Consider the following 22992-nt stretch of genomic DNA (forward strand, 5'->3'; position numbering starts at 1 on the left):
GAAAGACATGGTGACAAGGACCAATCACAGTCATGGAGAGGTTTTAGAGCAAATAATGCAATGATTTACAGCAATCACAGTTAGGGGGAGGGCTCAGAATGAGAAGGTCTATTCAGCAAGCAGCACACACTGCTCTGAACTCAAACCAGGTCTTTTTGGCCAAAAATGTTTTGCTTTGAAACACCATTTGCGTTTGAAGTTCACTGCAATCTTTAGTTGATAGTGAAGCCGGGTCATTCTGTGGTTGTGTGCAAAGGTTGTGTGTACAAAACATCAGTCATAAAAAAGTTATATCTCCTTTAACAGCTGACAAGGAAGCTCAACATTATCTTTAGCTAATGATGTCTCTGTTGACCTTTAGAGACAGTCGGATTATTCCTGCACAGTCAGTTATGTACATAAAAATCAAATTGCTCCTTTATGAGAGGCCGCTAAGGACGTCTATTTTGCTGATGCACGTCTAGCCAGGTCCATGTGATCCTGCACCTCCTGCTGTCACTAATTAAGCCAGGACACCTCAATCAAATCAAAATACGCCCGGTTATTTAAGAGGGGTATTTCGGAGCAGCGTAAAGCCAAATTTGTGGAGTGGAAATTAACTAGCCTGCATGCTTAGAGAAGCCTTCAAATTGGAGGGCCAGAAATAAATAGCTTTGTCAGCTCACGCTGGCCTTGGGTGCATCGCACTGCTGCGGAAGTGGCGGAGGACGTTTTAAGACAAGCTTCTGGCATCTGCTGACAGAGGCAGGGCCACTGGAGCTCGAGCTGTCTTGGCAAAGGCTATTATGAAACGGCCCGAATGACACAGGTTCCAAATGTGGATCCCAGAGAACCAAAGCCAAGTGAACTCTCTCACCCGGCCTACTCAGAAGAGCCAGTGTTTCAACACAACAGAGTGGAATTAATTGTGTGTTTTTGTAAGGCTTTTCACACCCATAACTCCATAATCCATGAGCGACAGAGGCACGCAGGGAAATGTCTGCATTTTTGTGATGCTATCACTTATGACTCCTCTTGAGTACCCATTTAACCCAAGATTCCAGAGTGTAGTCCATGGCCGTACTGTCTGGATCACAATGGTTTCAGCACGTATCCTACACACCATCTCTATCCATGCAATGCAATGTAGGTGCCAACAGCTGATGTGTTCACACTAATTTATTAGTGCTTGCTTGATGTCTATGTGTGAGAGAAATTAACAGAACTCTCACTAATAACCCTAATGGAATCATGATGTTGTAAAAATAACTTTTATTTCCATATTTTATTTCCAGTAACATTGCCAATGTTAAATGAACTATAGTGTTTATTTGCTGGCGTGCACTGTATAGACTGCAGAAATACTGTAGCTGGGTGCAAACTCAGGCTTTGAATATTCAATATATATGCACAAAAGTATTGGGAGACACCTCTTAATCATTGAATTCAGGTGTTGCAGTCAATATCATTATTACAGCTGTATATAATTAAGCAAAATGAGTCATTTTAAGAGCTCATTGTATTTGTTAATAGAATGCCATTATTGCAACAATGCAGTTTGAGAAATTTCTTCCCTCCTAGACATTCCAAAGATAGATATCAACTGTAAGTGGTATAATTGAAAAGTGGAATTCTTTAGGAACCAGAGCAACTCAGCCATGATGTGACAGATCACATAAAGTTTCAGAGCGGTAGAAATGTACTGGCGGTGGAAATGTTGAGGTATCACGCTTCTCTATCTGGCAGTCTGATGGACAAGTGTGGGTTTGGCGAATGCGAGGAGAACGTTATCTGCCTGACTGCTTTGTGCGAACTGTAAAGTTTGATGGATCGGGGATTTCTTTTTCAGGTGTTGGCCTAGACCCCTTAGTTCCAGTGAAAGGAAATCTTAATTTTTCAATATACCAAGACATTTTGGTCACTTGTTTGCTTCCAACATTGTGGGAACAGTTTGGCAAAGGCTCTTTTTTGTTCCAGCACGCAAGGTCCAGAAAGGCATGATTGGGTGAGTTTGGTGTGGAACACTTGACTGGCCCTCACAGAGGCTTGACCTCAACCCCATTAAACACCTTTGTGATGAACTAGAATGGTGATTGTGAGCCAGGCCCTTTTGTCCAACAACAGTATCTGACCTCACAAATGCTCTTCTGGATGAATATTCTCAAATTCTCACAGACACAAAATCCTGTAGAAAGCTTCACAGAAGAGTAGACGGACCAACTCCATATCACTGCCTATGGATTTAGAATTTGGTGTCATAAAATCACCTGCAGATGTAATGTGTAGGTGTCCCAATACTTTATTCCATATAGTGTATGTACGAACACATATCGAAATGAAAAAGTTAAAACAGTTTTGAAATTGCATTTAAATTGCACCATAAATGCACTTTAAAAAGTCAAAAACAGGCTTACAGACTCCTCTAATTTCATTAATAGTTAGACATTAAGTTGAAGCACTAAAGTATTCACTGAACAACTGCAAAATACAAAATAAATTGTTACAAGCTCAGTGCGGGAAATTACACCACCATTAGCTTTGTGCTAGCATTACACTGCAAATCCCATAGAGACTGTATCTCACAGCTTGCTGATACCAGCATTATTGTTACAGTGGTAAAATGAGAGAAAAAGGATACTTACAAAAAAAGAATACTTCTGCTCAACTCTGTTCATGAGCTCACTTGAGTAAGTCGCACTTTGTTTTATGTTCACCATTAGTTAAGTTTGCATATGAACTTGTTACGTTTACCTTGGTTAACAGATATCAAGCTCAGTTCAGCTTTGCTTTATACATTTAAATAATGGAAAACAGAAAAACAAAGTAAATTAGTTCTTTACAGTGTATGTTATTCCCAATGAAATAAGTTTCTTAATCAATTGTTCCTTTCAAACTGCTTAACAACTTAAACAAAGTGTTTGTAACTAGTGACATGAAGATACTGACATGGTAAAGCATCTATTTAGCTCATGGTTACAGTAGTAGTCCTGTAGTCCACATGCCTGAACTCTCTGGATCACAGGGGTTTTGGCACAGTGCCGATGTATAGTCTCTACCTATGCAACACCCTGTGGAATTGTGTGCATCAGTGCCAACAGCTGTCTGGGTTTGTGCACTCTGTCTGGACTCTCCAGAGGATGGACAGGCCAGACAGTCTGTGTAGCAGTTAATACTTGACCGATTCATAGTGCGCTGGCAAGCCACTGGCAACAGCCAAGCCACGGTCATCAAGTCCACATTCTATTTTATGGAGCTGCATTAGCAAGAGAGGCTACAGCCTTATTAGGTCTAAGAATTAGCTAGTTTGCATATCATCACTGTGATTTTAGCTCTGCTTGCACAGGCTGATTCCAACCATCTTGCCCAGGCGTGGCTTAAATTTTAACTGGTGGTAAACTTTAACCAGTGGCTGCAGTCTGGTGCACATTACATGGCTAATATTACAATGGAAAACTAGGCATGGGGTCAGGAGTGAACATTCAGGGACTTCATTGTGGATTTAGAAGAATATCCCTGCTATAAAAAACAGCATGGACCATAGATGGTCAATGGCTAAACCAGCATATTTTGTTTTGGATGTGTGCTGGTCAGCCATCATGACCATGCTGGGTGACTGGCTAAACCAGCACCAGAACAGCAAAAACCAGTTCAGACCAACATGCAGGCTAGTTTTTCTTCTTTACTAGAAGATACACTTTCATTTAACTCAGGAAACTTACAAATCTAACCATCCTCAGAATGGTGGTCTTCGTACACTATGTACCTAAGCCTAAGCTTTTACCACTGGATTATCATGGAGTGAATCATGTATCTAAATCTTCATACACTTGCCTTAGTGGGCATCCAGATTATACGTTTTCAAACTTGTCTCTATGGAGCAACACACACTGCAACTCAAAACCGTCCCGTTAGCCTGTGTGGCGCACTTCAACTTTTTACAACATGCATTTAGGGTTGAAAAACCATAATCTTTTGCGTTGAGCACCACAAAAAAGCATCTTCCATAGCTGACCAATGAATATCGAGGATACCTTCTCATGTCAACCACCAAACATGCTAGCTAGCTAGTTTTGGGTGTTTTTGAGCACAATTAATGGTACTAATGCTTTTTTTTTATTTGTGTTTTGTTACAGAAGTATTACCTACTTATAGTAATATTACAGTTGATCTATCATCTTTCACCTTTCATCATTTCATTTTCATCACAGTTTAACACAGTTTGTGGCCAGTGTGTGACGATGTAGGCATGCAGAAGATTATTATTTTGCATTCTTTGTTAGCTTAGCCTCTTAGTTGGAGGGCAAATTGAAGGAGCAAACTTGTATTGGTTGAAATTTATATGGTGTAGATCTGATTTCTGGCAGAACCATTGCTTTAAAAAGAAGGTCAAAAAGAAAGAGAAGATGCTTGTGCAGAAGTGGAGGTAGCCAAAGAGAACTGCTCTTCTATGCTTTTTCAGTGTGCTCTACAGGCATCGCTGATGTGAAGTCTTCTAGTAATAGAATTGACACTGACGTTTGGATTGATTCTGAGAAGTGAGGTGGTCATTAGTGGTGCTGCTGTGCTTGCAGTTATATATAGAAAATTTGTTTGCCATATTGACACGCTGCAAAATCTTAGCATGTGCAAATAGAAGTTGCTGCTCCCTCAGAGAGAAGCGTGTCCATATGATGTAGCATCTTTTGAACAGGTGTTCTGTGCTATGTCTGTGTGTGTGTGTTCTTTAGATTGAAACAGAGAAGGTGATGTTACTATACATGCAGCAGAACAAACTAGACTAATGATGAAAGCCCTGCTGAAAGGTTTCACACACACACCCTGAGGTCCCTAGACGGACTCGTATGACACCAGGGCTAGAGTTCACACACATGCACAGACACACACACGGGATCAACACATTATCGTGAGTAGTGTGTCATACACTAATGGCCTCTCAGGCTGTGAGTCAGGCTGATTCAGAAGCATTCTGCTGTTGTAATAGCATTATTTTGCTCTCTATGCAGAGAAAAATGTGAGTTTTACAGATAATATATAGCTGTGGTCTCAGCCTGTAGATTTCTCTGTGCTACTTTTAGACTGCTCTGTTGGGCAGGGCAGGGTCACATGCAGAGCAGAGCTTTAAAACACAGTTTTGAGTGGGTAGGATGGCCCTCCCTCTCCACCCATCACTCACAGTGCAATGCTAGTCAATGCAGGCATCTGTTAGCTAACAGAATAAGCAGAGTATCCTTCTCCAAGAATGTTGATCTGTACATTGACATTGCATTAGTTGCAGTTCAGAAAGATGTGGTGGCGCTTTACATCTCTCTGAGGGACTTTACATCTCTCCTAGCTTGGTGGCATCATATTATAGGAGGAGACCTAAACAGCAATATATACAGTATATAAAACAAGAAATTGCTAACCGTGGTCACATTTCATCATATTTGACCGTAAAGACCGGTGCAGTCCATTATGTTATGTTATAGCCATATGAGTGGACAAAATCAGCTTCATTACAATGTATTAATTACTTTCAATCATTCAATAACATTACTTTCACCATGTGAAGGCACCTCTCACTCTTATTCTTGTTCATACAGCTTGTGGATTCTTGTTACAGCAGAGGGTCTCAAGAGAAACTGGATCTTTCCACGTTGTCATTGCTGTTGGTTTCCTGAGAGCAGCATAGTCTGCATAGTCTTTTTAGAAAAAAAAATTATTTTTTTTTTTTTCTAAAATAATTTTGATGGAAAGTATTTCAATGGAAATGTGTATGATTTACAAAACCAAAAGCAAACTGAATTCCCTCCATCTTCTTTATGTTGTTGGGGTCATCTTTGTGGAGAAATGTGAGTTGTTTTCACAGCAGGGGGTTCTCACCCTCCCCATTCACCCTCATTGCTTGACCAGCAGCTCAACATAGAGAAACAGCATTTCTCAGAAATCCAAGAATGGACAACTCTGAAAGCTATAGAACGATCCTAGTTAATCTGACAACAGAGTCATGGGGAAAATGCTTAATTTGATTATATTGTTTAAAAATATCTAAATATGTCCATTGTGTGAGCAAAATGGCTGCATTTTAACCAGGAGGCTACAGTTCTCTCATAGCAACACAGGACACCAGCAGGTGGGCTTCAATCTGGACTACTGCAGATAGACTAAAGGAAAATGCATTAATGGTGCCAAAAATAGTAATGTTAACACGTTAGGTTTAACAGCCCAGTTAAGGAACCTCTTTAATCAGGAATTACAAGTATATTGTTCTGTGCGAATCAGTTAGTCATTTAATCTTTTTCTCTGAATAGTTTTAAGTTGCCCACGACTACAGTAATATGTCTGTACAGTGCACAGTTGCTTCGAATGCACACTGTAAACATTCATTTAACATTACCAGTATTACTAATTCGGTTGCATCTCCATCACTATAGCAAAAGAATCCTATAAAAATTGGCATTGAAATTCATTGTTTTTACTGCATCATGGTTCTGTCATCATTTGTTAGGGTTCAGAATTTCCCATTTTCACTTAGAGTACAAAAAGGCACTGGATAATTAGTTTCACATGTTACTTAAAGCATGCCATGGTGTGGATTGTCACCACAATTATCCCTGTCCCATGAAGCAAGCTACTGCAGTTTGTAGTTTAAAGCACGAGATCATGTGTAGCTCACTGACACTGGTACTCAGTATTGTATGCATTATTAACAGCATCCAAATCCTTGGTAGCGTTACTAGTAATGATGCTGCCACCTTGTGGTAAAAGGCGCAACGTAGTATAATCTGTGCAGATCAAAAGCACAAAAAGACTAGTGGCGCTGTCTAGTGGTGAGTTGGTTTAGGTGCATCTTCACCTTTGAAGCAAAATAATCCCATCATATGAGAACAAAATCTGTAAACATAAATGTTTAAATACAATTTCAAGGCATTGTTTGTAGTAGAAATAACTGCATGCTGTGTCAGTCTATGGAAATACTGGCCTACTTTCTACTGCAATATATATGGTGCAGCTTTATGCTGGCCTCCATTTATAAATTTATATAATTAATATAATGTTGTGCTAGAATTATGTTAAGAAACATGAACTGGGCTGTTGCTAGATCATGGCCAGTTCTATAATGTCTAGTTTCTTTTGAGTTTTCTAAACATTATTATTATTATTCAATCATAGGCCTGTGATATTTGACTGCAGGGTCCCTCTGTTAGCCATGGTCCCTCTGAAAGATTGAAAGGAATGCCTTGCTGTGGCCAGAGATGGGTGGTTTAGGGCCCGCTGGAGGGCGCAGCCTCAGGTAATGCCTCACCAGATAATCAGAGCGTGAAACCAGCCTCTTACACAGACGTACAATCCAGGGGAGAGGAATGGCTGGAAAATACACCGCATTGTGACTCAGGGCCCCCCTGTGAAAGGCCAAAGGCCGCTCTGCTGACAGCTCTCATTGTATCGTATTTGCCTGACATAATCTGTGCTTGGAAAGTTAGCATTCTAGGAGGAAACCTAGTAAGACTGCACGCTTGCAACTTCGCCTCACTGCCTCCTATTTATTTCAATGGCGAGATATGCCCCTTCCCCTAGTGCATGATGGGTTGTGGTGTGGTGAAATCTGCCTCACCACATGCAGATTTAAACTTCATGCAAGTGACTGCAACTGCTGCATTGCATTTTTCCAGTGAGACAAGTGTAGACTTTGTCACGAATGGCAGACATGACTTTGAGAAAGTCACACAAAAAGTCACTGCAAAATACAGCTCTGTTTCTGTTCTCTGAGTCTCTGAGTCCATGATGCTTTTACGTAATAAAAAATATCTGGTTTCATAAATAACTGTTGAGAGCAAAGATTTATATAGAAGATGTTCTTTTGGATGTTTTCATGGTTTGAGCAGGAAGGCAAAGTTTAAATTATATGGAGCTTGTATGTGACTTGCTATCTTGCTAGTGAGATTAAGTGAACTAATTGTTTAGCTTGTGGGGATGACTAATGCATTCTGAAAGAATCATATAGGCAAAAAAAATGCATAAGTCTCGTTACTTGCCTTTATGCAACGGCGTATCAGATTGTAAACTGCCCCACATACGTTCAATACACTTCCTTCTTTTCTGTAACAGAATAGAAATGCCCACCAGGGGCAGTGAGACCAACTGAACTGCGGAGTGTAAAGGTACAAGTGGACACATAGCATTAATGTGATGCTTCAGCCCAAAAACAGATTTGCTTCTGTAATTTTGCGCTGGAGTTATGAGGCTAGTATAGCTAACGAGTAACGGAAGCTTATAACACCTGTTAGCATTGTGCAAACAGCATGTCTCAGTCAACACACGTCGGCTTTGACCTGCATGAAAGTATTAAGTGAACAAATAAATGAGCAACAGTATGGGCAAAATTTAGGCTTCAGGTTACTTCTGTTTTTATGTATCTAACATCCTTTTGTTTGTTTTTATTGATAACTGAATGTGCTTTTGCAAAATCTGAGGGAATGATGCCCCACTTTTTAAAATTATTCAGTATAATTTGAGGGGGGTCACAGCAGCAATATTGTATGTAAAGTATGTAGCTTGTATTACTAATAACACTTTTGAGAATGAAAATTACCAATGACTAATTATACTGTGTTGTAATTTCAAGCTGGCTGTTTGAGTGAAGTGCTGCATACATGCTAAGTCTTGGCTAAAATCGTCACTGGCATTGTGCAACAGCACTTAGCCAAGCAGCTCACCTATCAGCTAATTTCACTGCCTTTTATTGCCTGTCTACACTACAAAGTGTCCACATATGCAGTGTTAGCTTCTCAGCAAACGTTTGTTGTCTAAAGTAGATCCTTCTGTTAACTCACATGAGAACATATTTCTGTCTATTCACAATATTCAGTTAATAAATATATCACTTCAGATCTCAGATAACACAATATTTCCCATACATTTTAAAACTCTAATTAAACCCAGAATTGATTGTTGATTTGTTTTGTTCCCCACTGAAAAAATAAAGGACTAGTAGCTGGTCATCCAGCATGGTCATGCTGCTTGATCAATACATCAACAATCAAAAACTCAGTAAATGCTGGTTTTGCTGGTGACCATTTATGCTGGACTGCTGTTTTTTAGCATAACATATGCCACAACAGTAATTAATAGTCCTTTGTTTTCCTGCTTAATTGATATCACACTCATTATTATTAAAAATATTCTCCCAAAATATTAGTAGTAACGTTTAGTTCAGACTATGGATTTCAGTGACAAGTGACAAGGAAAAATACCATTGTAGTAGGCTATAAAAATAAATCTCTATACTGCATAAGAAAATGCAAGACATTATTGTTGCTGTTAAAAATAGTTTGTTTTTGTATTGTAATAGTTACATATAAAGCATTAGATATCATGGCAATATGATGACTCTAATTTTAGGTCACTCTGGTTTACCTATGACAACTATAGTTATCATATGAATTGCTGTATGTAGGTCGTCTTCCAGACCAAATTTTTACCCCGATAATATGTTTATACAGCATCCGAAACCACATAAGCAAGTCTATTTGAAAGTTACTTCTCGGCTCTGCAATTTTAGGCAAATATGTAGAGATTTAGGCATGAATTGCAAAAGACTAACAGCTTCCATTAGCATTCCTTTAATTGTGTAAGGGTTCCACTGCTTTTTAGCTGCATTAGCCTACAGCGCAAAACTAAAGAAGCAGACTATAGACACCAAATATGTCTTGCCTGATCATCTATGTTTGGAGTAATGGGAAAATTTAGTAAATTTGATTTTAGGTTCAACTGTAACTGTATCGGACTGCACTGAGCATCACAGACAATAGACCTTAATGAGAACAAGCATTCTGTAGCCCCCTTGGAAGAGTTTCCTTCCTTCCTGCGTGTGGGCATTGTGAACTTCCTTGTTTGCTTTGCTTGGCTCGTAGAAGCGCCAGCGGAGCACGCAGGCGTCCTTTACGTTTCACTGTTGTGACAGATTTGCCTCATTGTCTTGAGTCTGTGTATCAGAGGGCAAACTTACAGCATTGCGTGTCAGTGTGCATTAGCTTTCCCAGCTGCCTTTGACCTGAAACAATGATTAAAAGGCAAGTCTTTAACCAGCATACTGCACCCCAGGGGAGAGAGCATGTCACTAGAATGTAATGCTAATTTTTATCTTGCAAGACCACAAACACTGTTTGCCTTATGTGTACAAGTAATATTTGAGGATTTTGAACATCTGAACATTGAATACACTACACAGATTGCAAAAGAGAAAAACCTTCATGCATTAAATTTGCAGACAAGTTATTAAATACAAGTTATACATTTTTCAGTTTCAGAAAGAAAGCAGAAAACACAACAGAAAATGACATAGAAGCCTCAACAATGTAATATAATGTCATTTTACTGATGTATGTAGTGTGTCTACACTACATTTATCACAGCTTCCATTCTTTTCAGGAGACTCACTTTCATTTTTTTCAAAGAAATCTGCAGGGATATTTTTCCTCATCTTCAAAGTTCAGCCTTAGAATTTGGTTGCATTTTCTGCTTCTCATAATCCACGTTCTCTCAAACACACTGAGGTCTGGACTCTGGGGTGGTCAGTCCATTGTTCTGAGAACACAATCCGTTTCTTTGTTTGATTTGCAATTCTATTTACTTATGTCAATATAAGGGCTTCTTGACAGCTCTTCATACCTCATATCCTTACAAGAGTGGAGTTTGATTTTCTCCTCTCTTTCAAAGATGAAAGTACTGTTTATCTGATGTGTCGCAGCCTATTTTTTTAATTAACACCAGTTTTGGAAAAACATGTTTTTTTCACTGATTTTCATTGACTTTCTCCTTTCTTATACAAGTGGATTTACAACCACATTTCCAAAAAAGGAAACACTGTGCAAAATATACATGAAAACAAGATGCAATGATGTGGAAATCATATAAAACAAGATATCATGAAACAGAAATTCTATTGTTTACTGAAAAATATTTGCCCATTTTGAATTTGATGCCAACACATTCCAAAAGTTGGGACGGGGGTAACAAAAGGCTGGTAAAGTTGTGTAATGCCTAAAAAAAGAAACACCTGGTATTTGATTGGAAAAAACATGTTACTGTCATTGGGTATAAAAAGCTTCCCTGAGAGGCTGAGTCTTTTAAAAGTAAAATGAGGAGGGGTTCTCCACTCTATGAAAGACTGCACAGGCAAATAGAGCAACAGTTCAAGAATAACTTTTTCCCCAACATAAAATAGCAAAGAACTTTTTGCTTTTCTCTCTATACAAGGGATAAGGCCAAAAACCAGTATATTCTGGCCGTTATCTTTGGGCCTTCAGGCAGCACTGCATTAAAAACAGACATGATTCTTTAGAGAAAATCACTGCATGGGCTCAGGAACACTTCTGAATCCAATGTCTGTGAACACAGTTTGTCGATGCATTCACAAATGCAAGTTAAAACTCAAAAATGCAAAGAAGACAAAATATATTTAGGCAGGATCCAGAAATGATGCCACATTATCAGGGCCCAAACTCATTTAAAATGGACTGAGGACAAGTGGAAAAGTGTCCTGTGGTCCGACTAATCAATATTTGAAATTCTTTTTGGAAATCATGGACACACTTGTCCTCCGGGCTAAAGACCACTCAGCTTGTTATCAGTGCACAGTTCAAAAACCAATGTTCATGATGGTAAAAGATTAGTGCACATGGTATGAGTGACGTGCACAACTACGAAGGCACCATTAATGCTGAACGATAAGTATTGTTTTGGCAACATATGCTTCCATCCACATGACGTGTTTTTCAGGGAAGACCTTGATTATTTCAGCCTGATGATGTTAAACCACATTCTGCATGTATAAAAACAGCATTGCTCCATATTAAAAGAGTTCGGGTGCTAAACTGGCCTGCCTGGAGGCCAGACATGTCACCCTTTGAAAACACTGTTGAGCATCTGAAATCCTTTGTCAAACAAGAATGGGAAAACATTTTAACGTCAAAACTACAGCAATTGGTCTCCAAACTTCCCAAATGCTTACAGAGTGTTGTTAATAGAAAAGGTGATGAAACACAGTGGTAACATGGCCCTGTCCCAACATTTTGGAACGTGTTGTATCAAATTAAAAATGGGCATATATTTAATAATAATAAAAAAGTGGCAGTTTCAGCATTTGATATGTTGTCTTTGTAGCCTTTTCCTTTTAAAAATATGGTTTACATGATTTACATATCATTGCATCCTTTTTTTTTTACATTCTGCACAGCATCTGAGCTTTTGGGGAAATGGGGTTATATTTATATCTAGCATCCTCAGAAATATCTAATAAAATGAAATAAAAATGAATGAACTAGTACTTAATCACTGTTTAATCCAACCTTTCTTCTGAAATCAAGGATATTCATAGGGAGATTGCTGCCCCCACCCCACCCCCCTTTGCTGCTGTAACAGTATCTGCTTTTCTGGAAGACTATGCACTAGATGTAAGAACATTGCTGTGAAGATGTGTGATTTGATTGCATTTAGCCACAAGAACATTATTGAGGTCACATACTGATGTTGGATGATTGGCTCTGGATCACAAATACCACTCCAACTTATTCCAGGGGTACTGGATGGAGCTCCATCACTCCAGACAATACAGTTCCAATGATCCACAGTCCCACGCTGACACTTGGCATCTGACATGGTGATCTTAGGCTCAGGTACAGCTACTCCAGAGTTAATCCAGCTTAAAGAAGCAGAGCTACTGGAAATTCTTTCCACATTCTGTGTAGTATTTAACTTGGTGCTGATATGACCCCCATATAATGTTTGAAGTAGCAGCATTTTATCAATGTATAGTCAACACAGAGAAAGAATATAGCCATTGGTTAGGTATTTTTTATTTACTCATAGAGAACTGGTTAATGAATGTCTGTCATGTCTTACATTGTGTAAACAGTAACAAAAGAAACCACCAAGTCCCATTTTATCAAATTTAAGTAATACAAGTCACATTGTTGTATTCACCAGATGTATGAGCAGTAATGTACTGTATGTGTAACTAGTCATTGTTTTAAAGTAAGCACCTGGATCATTACAAAGTCATAATGAAAATCAACCAGCTGATGACATCAACAGTCATACACTGTATTCAGCGTTCAATAGAACAGCAGGCCCTGATCAAGAGCTACTAACAGTGCAAGACTCAGCAAGCAGCATTGATTTTACTGGGAGAAAGTAGGGAAAAACAATTATAGACTTTTTAAGTGAAACAGATGAAGAATCTCCACTGCAGGGTCCAAAGGCCCACACACCCTTTTAGACAGCGTGATGTAACACTCCTATCCCCCCACGTCCTGTATCTCTCATTGACTTCCTTTTGCACACTACAGTCTCAAAGGCTCTTGTACTCATATGGCTAAAAGATGTCCTGGGGGCTGAATTAAAGATGAGCTTTTCCACAGTAATCGCTCGGACATGTTAGCCGGCTGTAGTTATGGACTCTCTTTTTTGTTTTAGGCTAGGTCAGTATAGGTCAGCTTTATTGACTAAACAACAATTGGGTAATGATGTTCATTGCTTTGTCTGTTTACTTAATTAGACAAAATGCTATGCTGTTCAGCTCTTTGTAGCACCAGATAAGTGACCTGAATTCAGATAAACAGTTTCAGTGCTTTAGTGCATTTAAATATTAGCATTTTCACAAGTATTTTCTCCACATCGTCGATGCTCAACACAATGTCTGGAATACTGGACAGAGGAAGCATTGATTTTTGTTAAAATAAGGAATGGTTTAGAAAAAAAACAATAATTTAACCCCAATGTAATTGATCAGCAAATTTGACATCTGACATGCTGTAGTTGAACAGCATCAGAAACCATATAAGCAAGTCTACTTTTTACTTGCTTAAAGATTTAGACAGTTTAAGGCAAGTGTGTAAGGATTTAGGCATGCGGTTTGCACCATGCTAATTGATGCTCTTATCTCCATTAGTTCTGTAGCTCCAGGGCCCTTGTATCAAACCCAAACCCTGCAGGCCAAGTCAGACCTGTGGCACAACCCTTTTAGGCCTTGAAAATAATTTTCATTTTCTATAATTATCAGCACGTTTCACTCTGAGCTGCACGGCAGGCCCCAGCCTGCACTGCAATGTAATGTGCATTCTAACCCCCTTTCTCCAACGACAATCTGTGAAAAGATGTCTGGTGTCCAGTTCAAGCAAATAGGCAGTTTAAAAAAAAAAAAAAGGTTAATGTGGCCCTTTTAGTAGTCGAGTTTGACGCTTTTGCTTTAAGGTAAAATGAAAAAAAGGAAACTTTAGACACCAAACTTGTCTTGGCTGATGTGGGACATTTATGATGCAGATTTTTCATTTTTATTTGTGAGTACAGAACAGAAGGGAGGCAGTACTATCTTATAGCCAAATACTTAAATAACACAGTATTCCCATAGCCATGTGTCTACATAGCTGTCCATGTAGCTAGCAGATAGCTATGATGCTAATATAGCCAACAAGTTAGGGAAGCTTTTACCTCCAAAGTGTTTGCTTGCCTTGAGTCGACGTACTACTATTGAAAAAAAGGACAAAAGTATGGACAAAATGCAGGCTTCTTGGTGACTTCTACAGCTTTTTATAGGTCATACAGTGTCAGGAACCATATAAGTAAGTACGAGATTATTTAGCAGCTTGAAGCAGTTTGTGGCAAGTGTGTGATGATTTATATATGTAGTTTTACACAGTATTAACTGTTGTACATAAGTTTCCATTACTTGTTAGCTAGATTAGCCTTGTCGCTCCAGTAAAAAACTAAAGAAGATGACTATGGACATGGAAAATGATCTGGGATAATAAACCACATTTTGGGTTAAGGGGAAAATGAAGTAATCAAGCCACGTGCCTCTTTTCTGTGTGGTGTATGTGTTTGGGAGTAGGTGTTGGACAGGTCATGGTGATTTTGGGTAGTCGTTTACCCTTTGAGTTGCAGAGCTCCACAGTGCGTCCAACTGTGGAGTTGTACAGACCCGGGTGTGGACAGTCCCTCTGGTGCAAGTGGAAATGGGAGTGGACTTGTGGCAGTGTTGTGTGGCAGGGCAGGGGGGAGTTGAGGATCTGGCGACACAGGTGCTCCTGAAAATCAGACAGCGGCTCCAACAGGTGTGGCTCACCTGGACAGGGGATGTAGCTGTCTTCCAACAGGAAGTGAAAAGCTCTTCTGTTGGTCACCTGGGCCTTTTTCAGCACAGGCCTCAGAGGCTGGTGAGTTCTTGTGGTTTGCCTTGTCTGTTTTGCAGTGTCAGGAGTGATGGGATGTATGGCCTGTACCACTGGACTGTGGAAGGTGATGTGGGGTCCAGGCTGCACCTCAGGGAGAGAGCCTCCTCTTATGTTCAGTGTCTTTTCAGAAAAATGGCTTTCACCTATAGGTGCATTCTGAGGGTGGTCCATTGTGTGGACCTGCTGAGTTGCACAACTTTCTGGTTTATCTGGCCTTCAAAGACATGAAAATAGACAGCTCTAGCAAAGAAACAAGAGCACATACATCACTGTGCAAAAGTCAGAGATCACCCTTCATTTATTTAATTTCCAGTAATAATAACCATTTGATAGAAGCTATTCATTTTTCAGGAGATATTACAAAAATTGAATATAAAAAATTGGAAGAAAAAGACAATTGGACCCCAAGAACCATCCAACACCTGGTAGACCACCAAAACTGCCCCCATCAGATAAATGCTTTTTATCTGTATTGGTTTTAATCTGACAAAATCCAAAGGTGTTTCTGTCCATCTTTCCACTCTGAGAAGTTAACTTGGCACTATAATAATGATAACAATCATAACTTTATTTATAGAGCACTTTTTATACCAGTGGCAGCTCAAAGTGCTTCACACACAGGTGATAATGGTAATTATTAATAGTAATAGAAGAAATTCAAGGTGAGCTTGCTTTTCTTTTATTAGTGCTAATGTTTGTTAACAGCAACATATGAAAAAAAATCTTTAATGATGCTGTTACTGAGAAACGGAAAAGGCAACAAAGAAGATTAGAAAATCAAAGTAAATGCTGATGTTTTCAGAACAATGAAGTGACCACCCCAGAGTTCAGATCTCAGCATCACTGAATGTGGGATTACTTGGATCATGAGAAGCAGAAAATGTAAAAAGACTGAATGTAGAGGTATAAAAAAATATTCCTGAAGATTTCTTTGAATAACTGAAATCAAATCTCCTAAAGAATAGAATCTGTAATAAGGGCAAAGTACTAAATACAAAGACACACTAAATACAAAAAACCCATCATATTATATTTAGTTATCAAGGCCACACTGTTTTTTTGTGACTTTTGCACAGTACTGTAACTTGCATTGGCATAGTTAAATATGAGCAGTCTTTATAATAGATGAAACACTGTCTTAAAACAAGATAGTGTAAGAAAAAACCTATAACATATTGTACAATGTACTAATTTCCCTTATCAGCTGCTGTAGTGCCTAACAGAAGTACAGTATCTAAAATGTGGGCAACCAAATGAATCCCTGTTATTCTTTATACTTTATTTCAACTTTGCAAAGCCCAATTACGTTCTAAGAGCTTGACTGAATTTAGTTTTCAACTCAATTTAACAGTTACTGTTGCTTGCAGTTATGTTCATAAATGAAAGTTCTGAGAGCAGCTAATGTAAATGAGCCCTTAACAAGCACTTCTGTTCCTAGTGTCCCACTTCAAGTGACTCGCCTTTTGCCTTTCAGGGAAACAGGACCTATTTCAAAGCCATTTCAGAGTTCAACCTCATCTCACACTTTACTAGCTCACCGTCTCAAGCAAACATTCCTTTTGCTTCGATTAATTTCATTTCATTGAGCCACTTTAATTCCGTTTTATTAGCATGGCTGAGGGAGCTGATAGCTATGGAAATCTGCACGCTCCGCTCTCATTCTCTCACTCTTTCTTTCTCTCCTCTCCCTCTCACTTCTGAGCGCTTAACCCCACTCCCTGCGTCTCTCTAGCACCTCCTGCTTCTGATAAAGCCGCTCTCCCACATGGTGGCGAGACTAACCAGGCTTTAAATCATCAATAAGCAGAAAATGACTCTGCGTGCGTCTGCTGCGCAAGATATCGACTGTACTTTTTGCAAAATTACACTTGGGGGAATTTAATGAACAAGTTCTTTACCGCAAAGTGAAGTTCAGTCCTTGGGGAAAATGAAAAAAAGAAAACCACATCACTGTGGATGCAAGACTGGGGGTTATTTCTGTTTAAAATGAGCAGACAAATTTTACTTTCTTCTGGCCACATGAGAAGGCTACTGAATATTAGTGAAGCACAGACGTTCATTATGGCTCATAATGAGGAGTGAAGCCTGTTGAGGGTTGATTTGATCTTTAAACGGGTTTGTTGGAGGGTAAAATAGCTTTGTGTGTACAGTGGTGCTTGAAAGTTTGTGACCCCTTTAGAAATGTCTATGTCTCTGCAAAAATTTGACCTAAAACTTCAGATTTCCACACATGTCCTAATAGTAGATAAAGAGAAACAAATGAGACAAAAATATTAGACCTTGTCATTTCTTGATTGAGGAAAATATTACAGATCTTTGAGTAGCAAGAGTATTTGAACCTTTAGGATTAGCAGATCATTTGAAGGTGAAATTAGATTCAAGTGTTTTCAATCAATGGGGTGGTCATCAGGTGAGTGAGCACCCTGTTTTATTTAAAGAACTGGGATCTATCACAGTCTGATCTTCACAACACATGTTTGTGGATCAAAGGAGATTTCTGAGGACCTCAGAAGAAGAGTTGTTGATGCTCATCAGGCTGGAAAAGGTTATAAAACCATCTCTAAAAAATTTGGGCTCCATCAACCCACAGTCAGACAGATGGAGGAAATTCAGGACCATTGATATGCACCCCAGGAGTGGTCGACCCACCAAGATTAAGATGTGTAATAGTCTGCAAGGTCAAAAAGGAATCCAGGGTAACTTCTAAGCAACTAAAGGCTTTATGAGTCCACCATCATGATAAAACTGAACAACGTTGTGCATGGCAAGGTTGCAGTGAGAAAGCCACGGCTCTCCAAAAAGAACATCACTGCCTGTCTGTAGCCTGTTTGCTGAAGATCACATGGACAAGCCAGAAGGCCATTGAAACAATGTTTTGTGTACAGATGAGACCTTAATCCTACAGAAATGTTGTGGAAGGACCTGAAGCAATCAGTTCATGAGAAGAAACCCACCAACAAATCAGAGTGGAAGCTATTTTGTATGGAGGAATGAGCTAAAATTCCACCAAGCCCAATGTGCAGGACTAATCAACAGTCACCGGAAACATTTAATAGCAGTTATTGCTGCACAAGGTATTTGCCATTCACAGGTATGTAATACTGGATCACTTCCTTGAATACATGACCAAGTCTAATATTTTTTTCTTAATTGTTTAATATGATTCTCTTTATCTACTATTAATACACTATATTTCCAGAAATATTCGCTCATCTGCATTCACATGCATATGAACTTAAGTGACATCCCATTCTTAATCCAAGTGGTTTAATATGATGCCAGCCCACCCTTTGCAGCTATAACAGCTTCAACTCTTCTGGGAAGGCTTTACACAAGGGCTAGAAGTGTGTTTATGGGAATTTTTTACCTTTCTTTCAGAAGCGCATTTGTGAGGTCAGACACTGATGTTGGACGAGAAGGCTTGGCTCGCAGTTTCTGCTCTAATTCATCCCAAAGGTGTTGTCTCGGGTTGAGGTCAGGACAGTTCAGGCCAGTTAAGTTCTTCCACACCAAACTCACTCATCCATGTCTTTATGGACCTTGCTTTGTGCACTGATGCACAGTCATGTTGGAACATGAAGGGGTCATCCCCAAAAATTTGAAATTGTCCAAAATCTCTTGGTCTGCTGAAGCATTAAGAGCTCCTTTCACTGGAAATAAGGGGCCGAGCCAACTCGACCATTGGATTGCCAGACAGAGAAGCGTGATTCGTCACTCCAGAGAACATGTCTCCACTGCTCTAGAGTCCAGTGGCGGTGCTTTACACCACTGCATTTGACACTTTGCATTGCACTTGTGATGTAAGGCTTGGATGCACTGTTCTTGGGCCCATCTTAAGGCCACATGAAGTTTGCAGGTCTGCGGAAAATTAGCAACCTCTGTGCACTATGCGCCTCAGCATCCGCTGACCCTGCTCTGTCATTTTACCTGGCTGACCACTTCATGGCTGAGTTGCTGTCATTCCCAATCGCTTTCACTTTGTTATAACACCACTGACAGCTGACTGTGGAATATTTAATAGTGAGGAAATTTCATGACTGGACTTGCTGCATAGGTGGCATCCTATCACGGCCCCATGCTGGAGTTCACTGAGCTCCTGAGAGCTTTTCTTTCACAAATGTTTGTAGAAGCACTCTGCAGGCCTAGGTGCTTGGTTTTTCTTCACCTGTGGCCATGGAAGTGATTGGAACACCTGAATTCAATGATTTGGATGGGTGAATACTTTTGGAAATTTGGAAAGGTTTTTGGTCAAATTTATGCAGAAATATAGAAAATTCTAAATGGTTCACAAACTTTAAAGCACCACTGTAACAGCTAATATTTTAATAAACATCCTCTTGAATGGTGTTATACCTGCGTCCAGCTCGGCATGGTGGCCTCTCCAGACTTCTGGATGTGATGGCTGGTAGAAAACCCCTGGCTCTAGTGCATCCAGTACCTTTGACCAACAGGGTGCATCTATGGAGACAGTGTATGTTGGAAATATGACATCGCTGTGTTTCCAGTTTTCTTGGGTAACTTGTGCCTAGACTTTATTGGTCATTTAATCAGAAACCCTTGCTAGACAGGTGCACTCTGTAGGTTTACAATTACTCTTAGCCCATCTGTTAGTGCAGAATTTACCAATCCCGCCACCCCACTCTATCCCATCTATCAATGAAATGAAATGAAATGAAAAGGGATCTCTATAGTTTCAAAAAAAAGAAAATCAACAAAGCATGTCATTTGAACATGACCACCAAACTTCTTGCATACAACTATATGGTAGGTGTTTCAGATCAAATGGTTAATGAGTAATGGCACAAGCTAGGTACGCCTAAACTGTCAACTCTTTATAAGCCTCGCATTTTTGGTATGATGATTTGTTTTTAATTAATTTATTTTTTTTACAAAGATTATTCCCTCATTTTGATATGAAGTCAGAATATGAGAAACATGTTGGTCCAGGGAACATCAATAGCAAACTGTTTATATTTAGTTCATTACTTGGAAGTGATGAGAGGTGGCAGGTTGATGCCATAGATGACTTGTTCCTTCGGGTGTCTGTGTGACCTTTTGACTTTTGAGTCAAAAGCTAATATGCTCTTCACAGTGGGCAGGCTCTTTAAACTCTGAGTATCCTCTTCATCCTCCTCTTCCTCCTGACGAGCCCCTCTGATGAGAGGGGGCAGTCTGATAGTCACATCCTACAAAGCAAGTAAACGTGGCAGAAGTTACACAAGACATTCCAGATGCCTTATCAGTGCTGCAGGGATCTGTGACTGACAATATACAATGAGTACAGCAGTGACACTTACTGGCCTCTTTGTTAGATACACCTGCTTTGTTTGTACACCTTGCAGAGTTTTTTTTGCATCTTCCACCCCTTCTTCAGCAGTCAGTGTCTGACCACCCAACCACTGTTGGTTATATTTGTTTAGCTGGCAGAGTTGTCTGAACCCAGCAGTGACACTGACATGTAAAAAGTCTAATGCTGCTGCACTGGATGCCTACTTACACCACCATACTGCCACCATATTGGTTTCACTGTTGCACTGATAATAGTCCATCACTTGAATAATATCTGATTGGTAGTGGTCCTATGGTGGTCCCTTTCCATTGATAGGTGGGTTAGAGGGGGTCTCATAAACTGTGCAGTAACAAATGGGTTACTTTCACACTTACAATGCAATTAAATGGACAGTGAATGCAGTTATTCACCGAATAAGTTGGCAACTCAGTGAACAGCTAGATTTATAACATAAACCGTCTCCCAGATGGACCCTGGTGGTAAAAGGCTTAGATGCATTAGATCCAGGATTTCCTACAAGCCATCAAGAGGCCACCAGCTGGTCTGTAAATACAAGGTAAGTGCACTGAAAGGTCTCATATTTTTATAAGGTCTACCTTTAGGATTTGTGTGGTTTTGTCATCATAATTAATTTTTAAACAACCATTTCCAACCTCTCTTTATTTCTTAGCATTAAGCAAGCTGTTTCTGTTATTGTGCCTTTAAGACTGAAATGTATATGAGCTATGCTCTGATTGGCTGCTCTATACTGTGCTTCATTCAAAAGCACTCAGCGCTGAAACACTTCTTAGAACTTCAGTGTGAATAGGCGGGGCTGAACCTCTGTAGGCTGAATAGGAGTATGTATGCCAAAAAGCTGGTTCTTATCATATCACAAAAACAATGAATTCACAGCATTTTTGTAGCTATTTTATTAAATAAATGGACTGAGTATTCACTTGTGCATTTTGAAACTTTGTTTATGACTTCAAACTCCTTAATTTTTTTTAAAAAGCAAGGCAAATAGATCATGTGGGAACTTTAGTAAACTAGCAAATCAGTATATTTCCTGTTTCTGTTATAAAGTGGGTTATTTAGGCAGTTTTTACTTATACGTGCTCACATGGTCCCATATTGACACACATAACATGTTCAGTGGCTGTAATCTCCAGTGCCATAGTTCTCTTTTAAATTACCTTGCGCTGTTGGACTGAAACTGGTTCCGAGTAGTAGGATGGAACAGGAGAAACCTCACGGGATGGTAACTGGCTTCTTCTCATTCTTTCAGAAATGTAGCTCAGCTGACCTAGTGATAAAGAACAGTGCTACTGTATATTATCCTAACTTTCAAACACTATTGAGCACAATGGGAATTTTTTTGTATATAGTATTGATATCAAACATAATCATTACACTGGACTGTTTTTATAGCCAGTGAATTACCTTATAGATCATCTATGATTGCACTCCCCAGAGATTTCTGAGCAAATAATGTCGCTCACCAGTCTCGGGCCTCATCCATGGCAGTGTGGTTCTCTGTGACGCCCATGCCCTTCTCCTTACATCTCCTTTAGATGAGTAACATCTGAGAAATTGTGTCGCTTGGAACACATGCAATTACCAAACACATTTGAATCAATAATCCTAAACCTTCCAATCATATAAATAATAGTTTTTAATTAAAGTTGAGTTTTTCTTCAGCGGCGACTCCTCCATTACCATAAATAGCATGGTTTCTAGAATTCCATTAGTATGGGAATGCATTAGCATATAAATAGGTATTTTGTTGCATTAATTCAAAGCATGTGCTGAGAGAAAAAAAAACATGGTGATAATTTGTCTATTACTCATCCAGGAAAACTCTTTTACCCAATCCCATGCTTTAAGACAAATTAATCAAATGCACAATCCACCATGAAATAAGCCTCCACCCGCGCCCATTCTTTTCTTTCAAATCATGTATTTCTCTCTTTTTCAATCTCCCATCTGACTCTATGTGGCTTGAAATGAGCCACGGTTATTCATAATCCACAGCAGCTTTTAAAGCATCTGAAAAATGTTATTTATGAGGGTGAATTTTTCTTACCGCTGCTCTGAGACTCTTCTCTGTTCCAGCGTCCAAAAGAAAACAAAATAGCCCACTGAATGATGGCTGTGCTGCGTGCTCCGGGTCCAATAATACATCTAATTTAATCCAAACGAGAAGCATGTAGAACATACCTGGTTCCTGAACTGCCTGCTGGATGGACTGACCTCCTCTTCACGAGTGTGGACATTACCCTGACCAATGCCAGTTGCAGCCCACAAAACGTCAGGCTCCTGATTGGTCACTTATCCTCAGGCAAGACCCCACACAGAGCTATTAAGAAATTCCTTCTTTTTACAGCTTTATTTGCCGAGAGATGATTATTTTAAGTCTGATTATAACAAAAATGATAGAGTCCTGCATTCATCTGGAATCAAGGGTATTAATAAGGAGTTTGTCCTTATGTTGTAGTAACAGCTACTGTTCTTCTGGGAAGGTTTTAGACA

At 39.5% G+C, this 22992-nt stretch overlaps 1 protein-coding gene across 4 annotated transcripts; it reads right to left on the reverse strand.

The window, feature by feature from the left end:
* Window positions 1-12793: 12793 nt before the first annotated feature.
* si:dkey-39a18.1 (uncharacterized protein LOC557637 homolog) lies at window positions 12794-22713 on the reverse strand. 4 transcript variants are annotated; one of them, XM_017716867.2, is made up of 7 exons: window positions 22681-22711; window positions 22547-22566; window positions 21963-22028; window positions 21657-21766; window positions 20178-20377; window positions 19545-19649; window positions 12794-15405 (listed from the first exon to the last, which is right to left on the reverse strand). In XM_017716867.2, the coding sequence occupies exons 3-7, from the start codon at window positions 21976-21978 to the stop codon at window positions 14802-14804; spliced, it is 1035 nt and encodes a 344-aa protein (XP_017572356.1). In that variant the 5' UTR covers window positions 21979-22028; window positions 22547-22566; window positions 22681-22711; the 3' UTR covers window positions 12794-14801. The 4 variants fall into 4 exon arrangements, with proteins under 4 accessions (XP_017572356.1, XP_017572354.1, XP_017572355.1 ...); XM_017716865.2 differs by having other exon boundaries at window positions 21963-22045; window positions 22547-22713; XM_017716866.2 differs by lacking the exon at window positions 22681-22711 and having other exon boundaries at window positions 21963-22061; window positions 22547-22636.
* Between the last annotated feature and the right edge of the window lie 279 nt (window positions 22714-22992).

The sequence above is a fragment of the Pygocentrus nattereri genome, chromosome 1 (assembly GCF_015220715.1).
Source record: "Pygocentrus nattereri isolate fPygNat1 chromosome 1, fPygNat1.pri, whole genome shotgun sequence".
Classification (NCBI taxonomy): domain Eukaryota; kingdom Metazoa; phylum Chordata; class Actinopteri; order Characiformes; family Serrasalmidae; genus Pygocentrus; species Pygocentrus nattereri.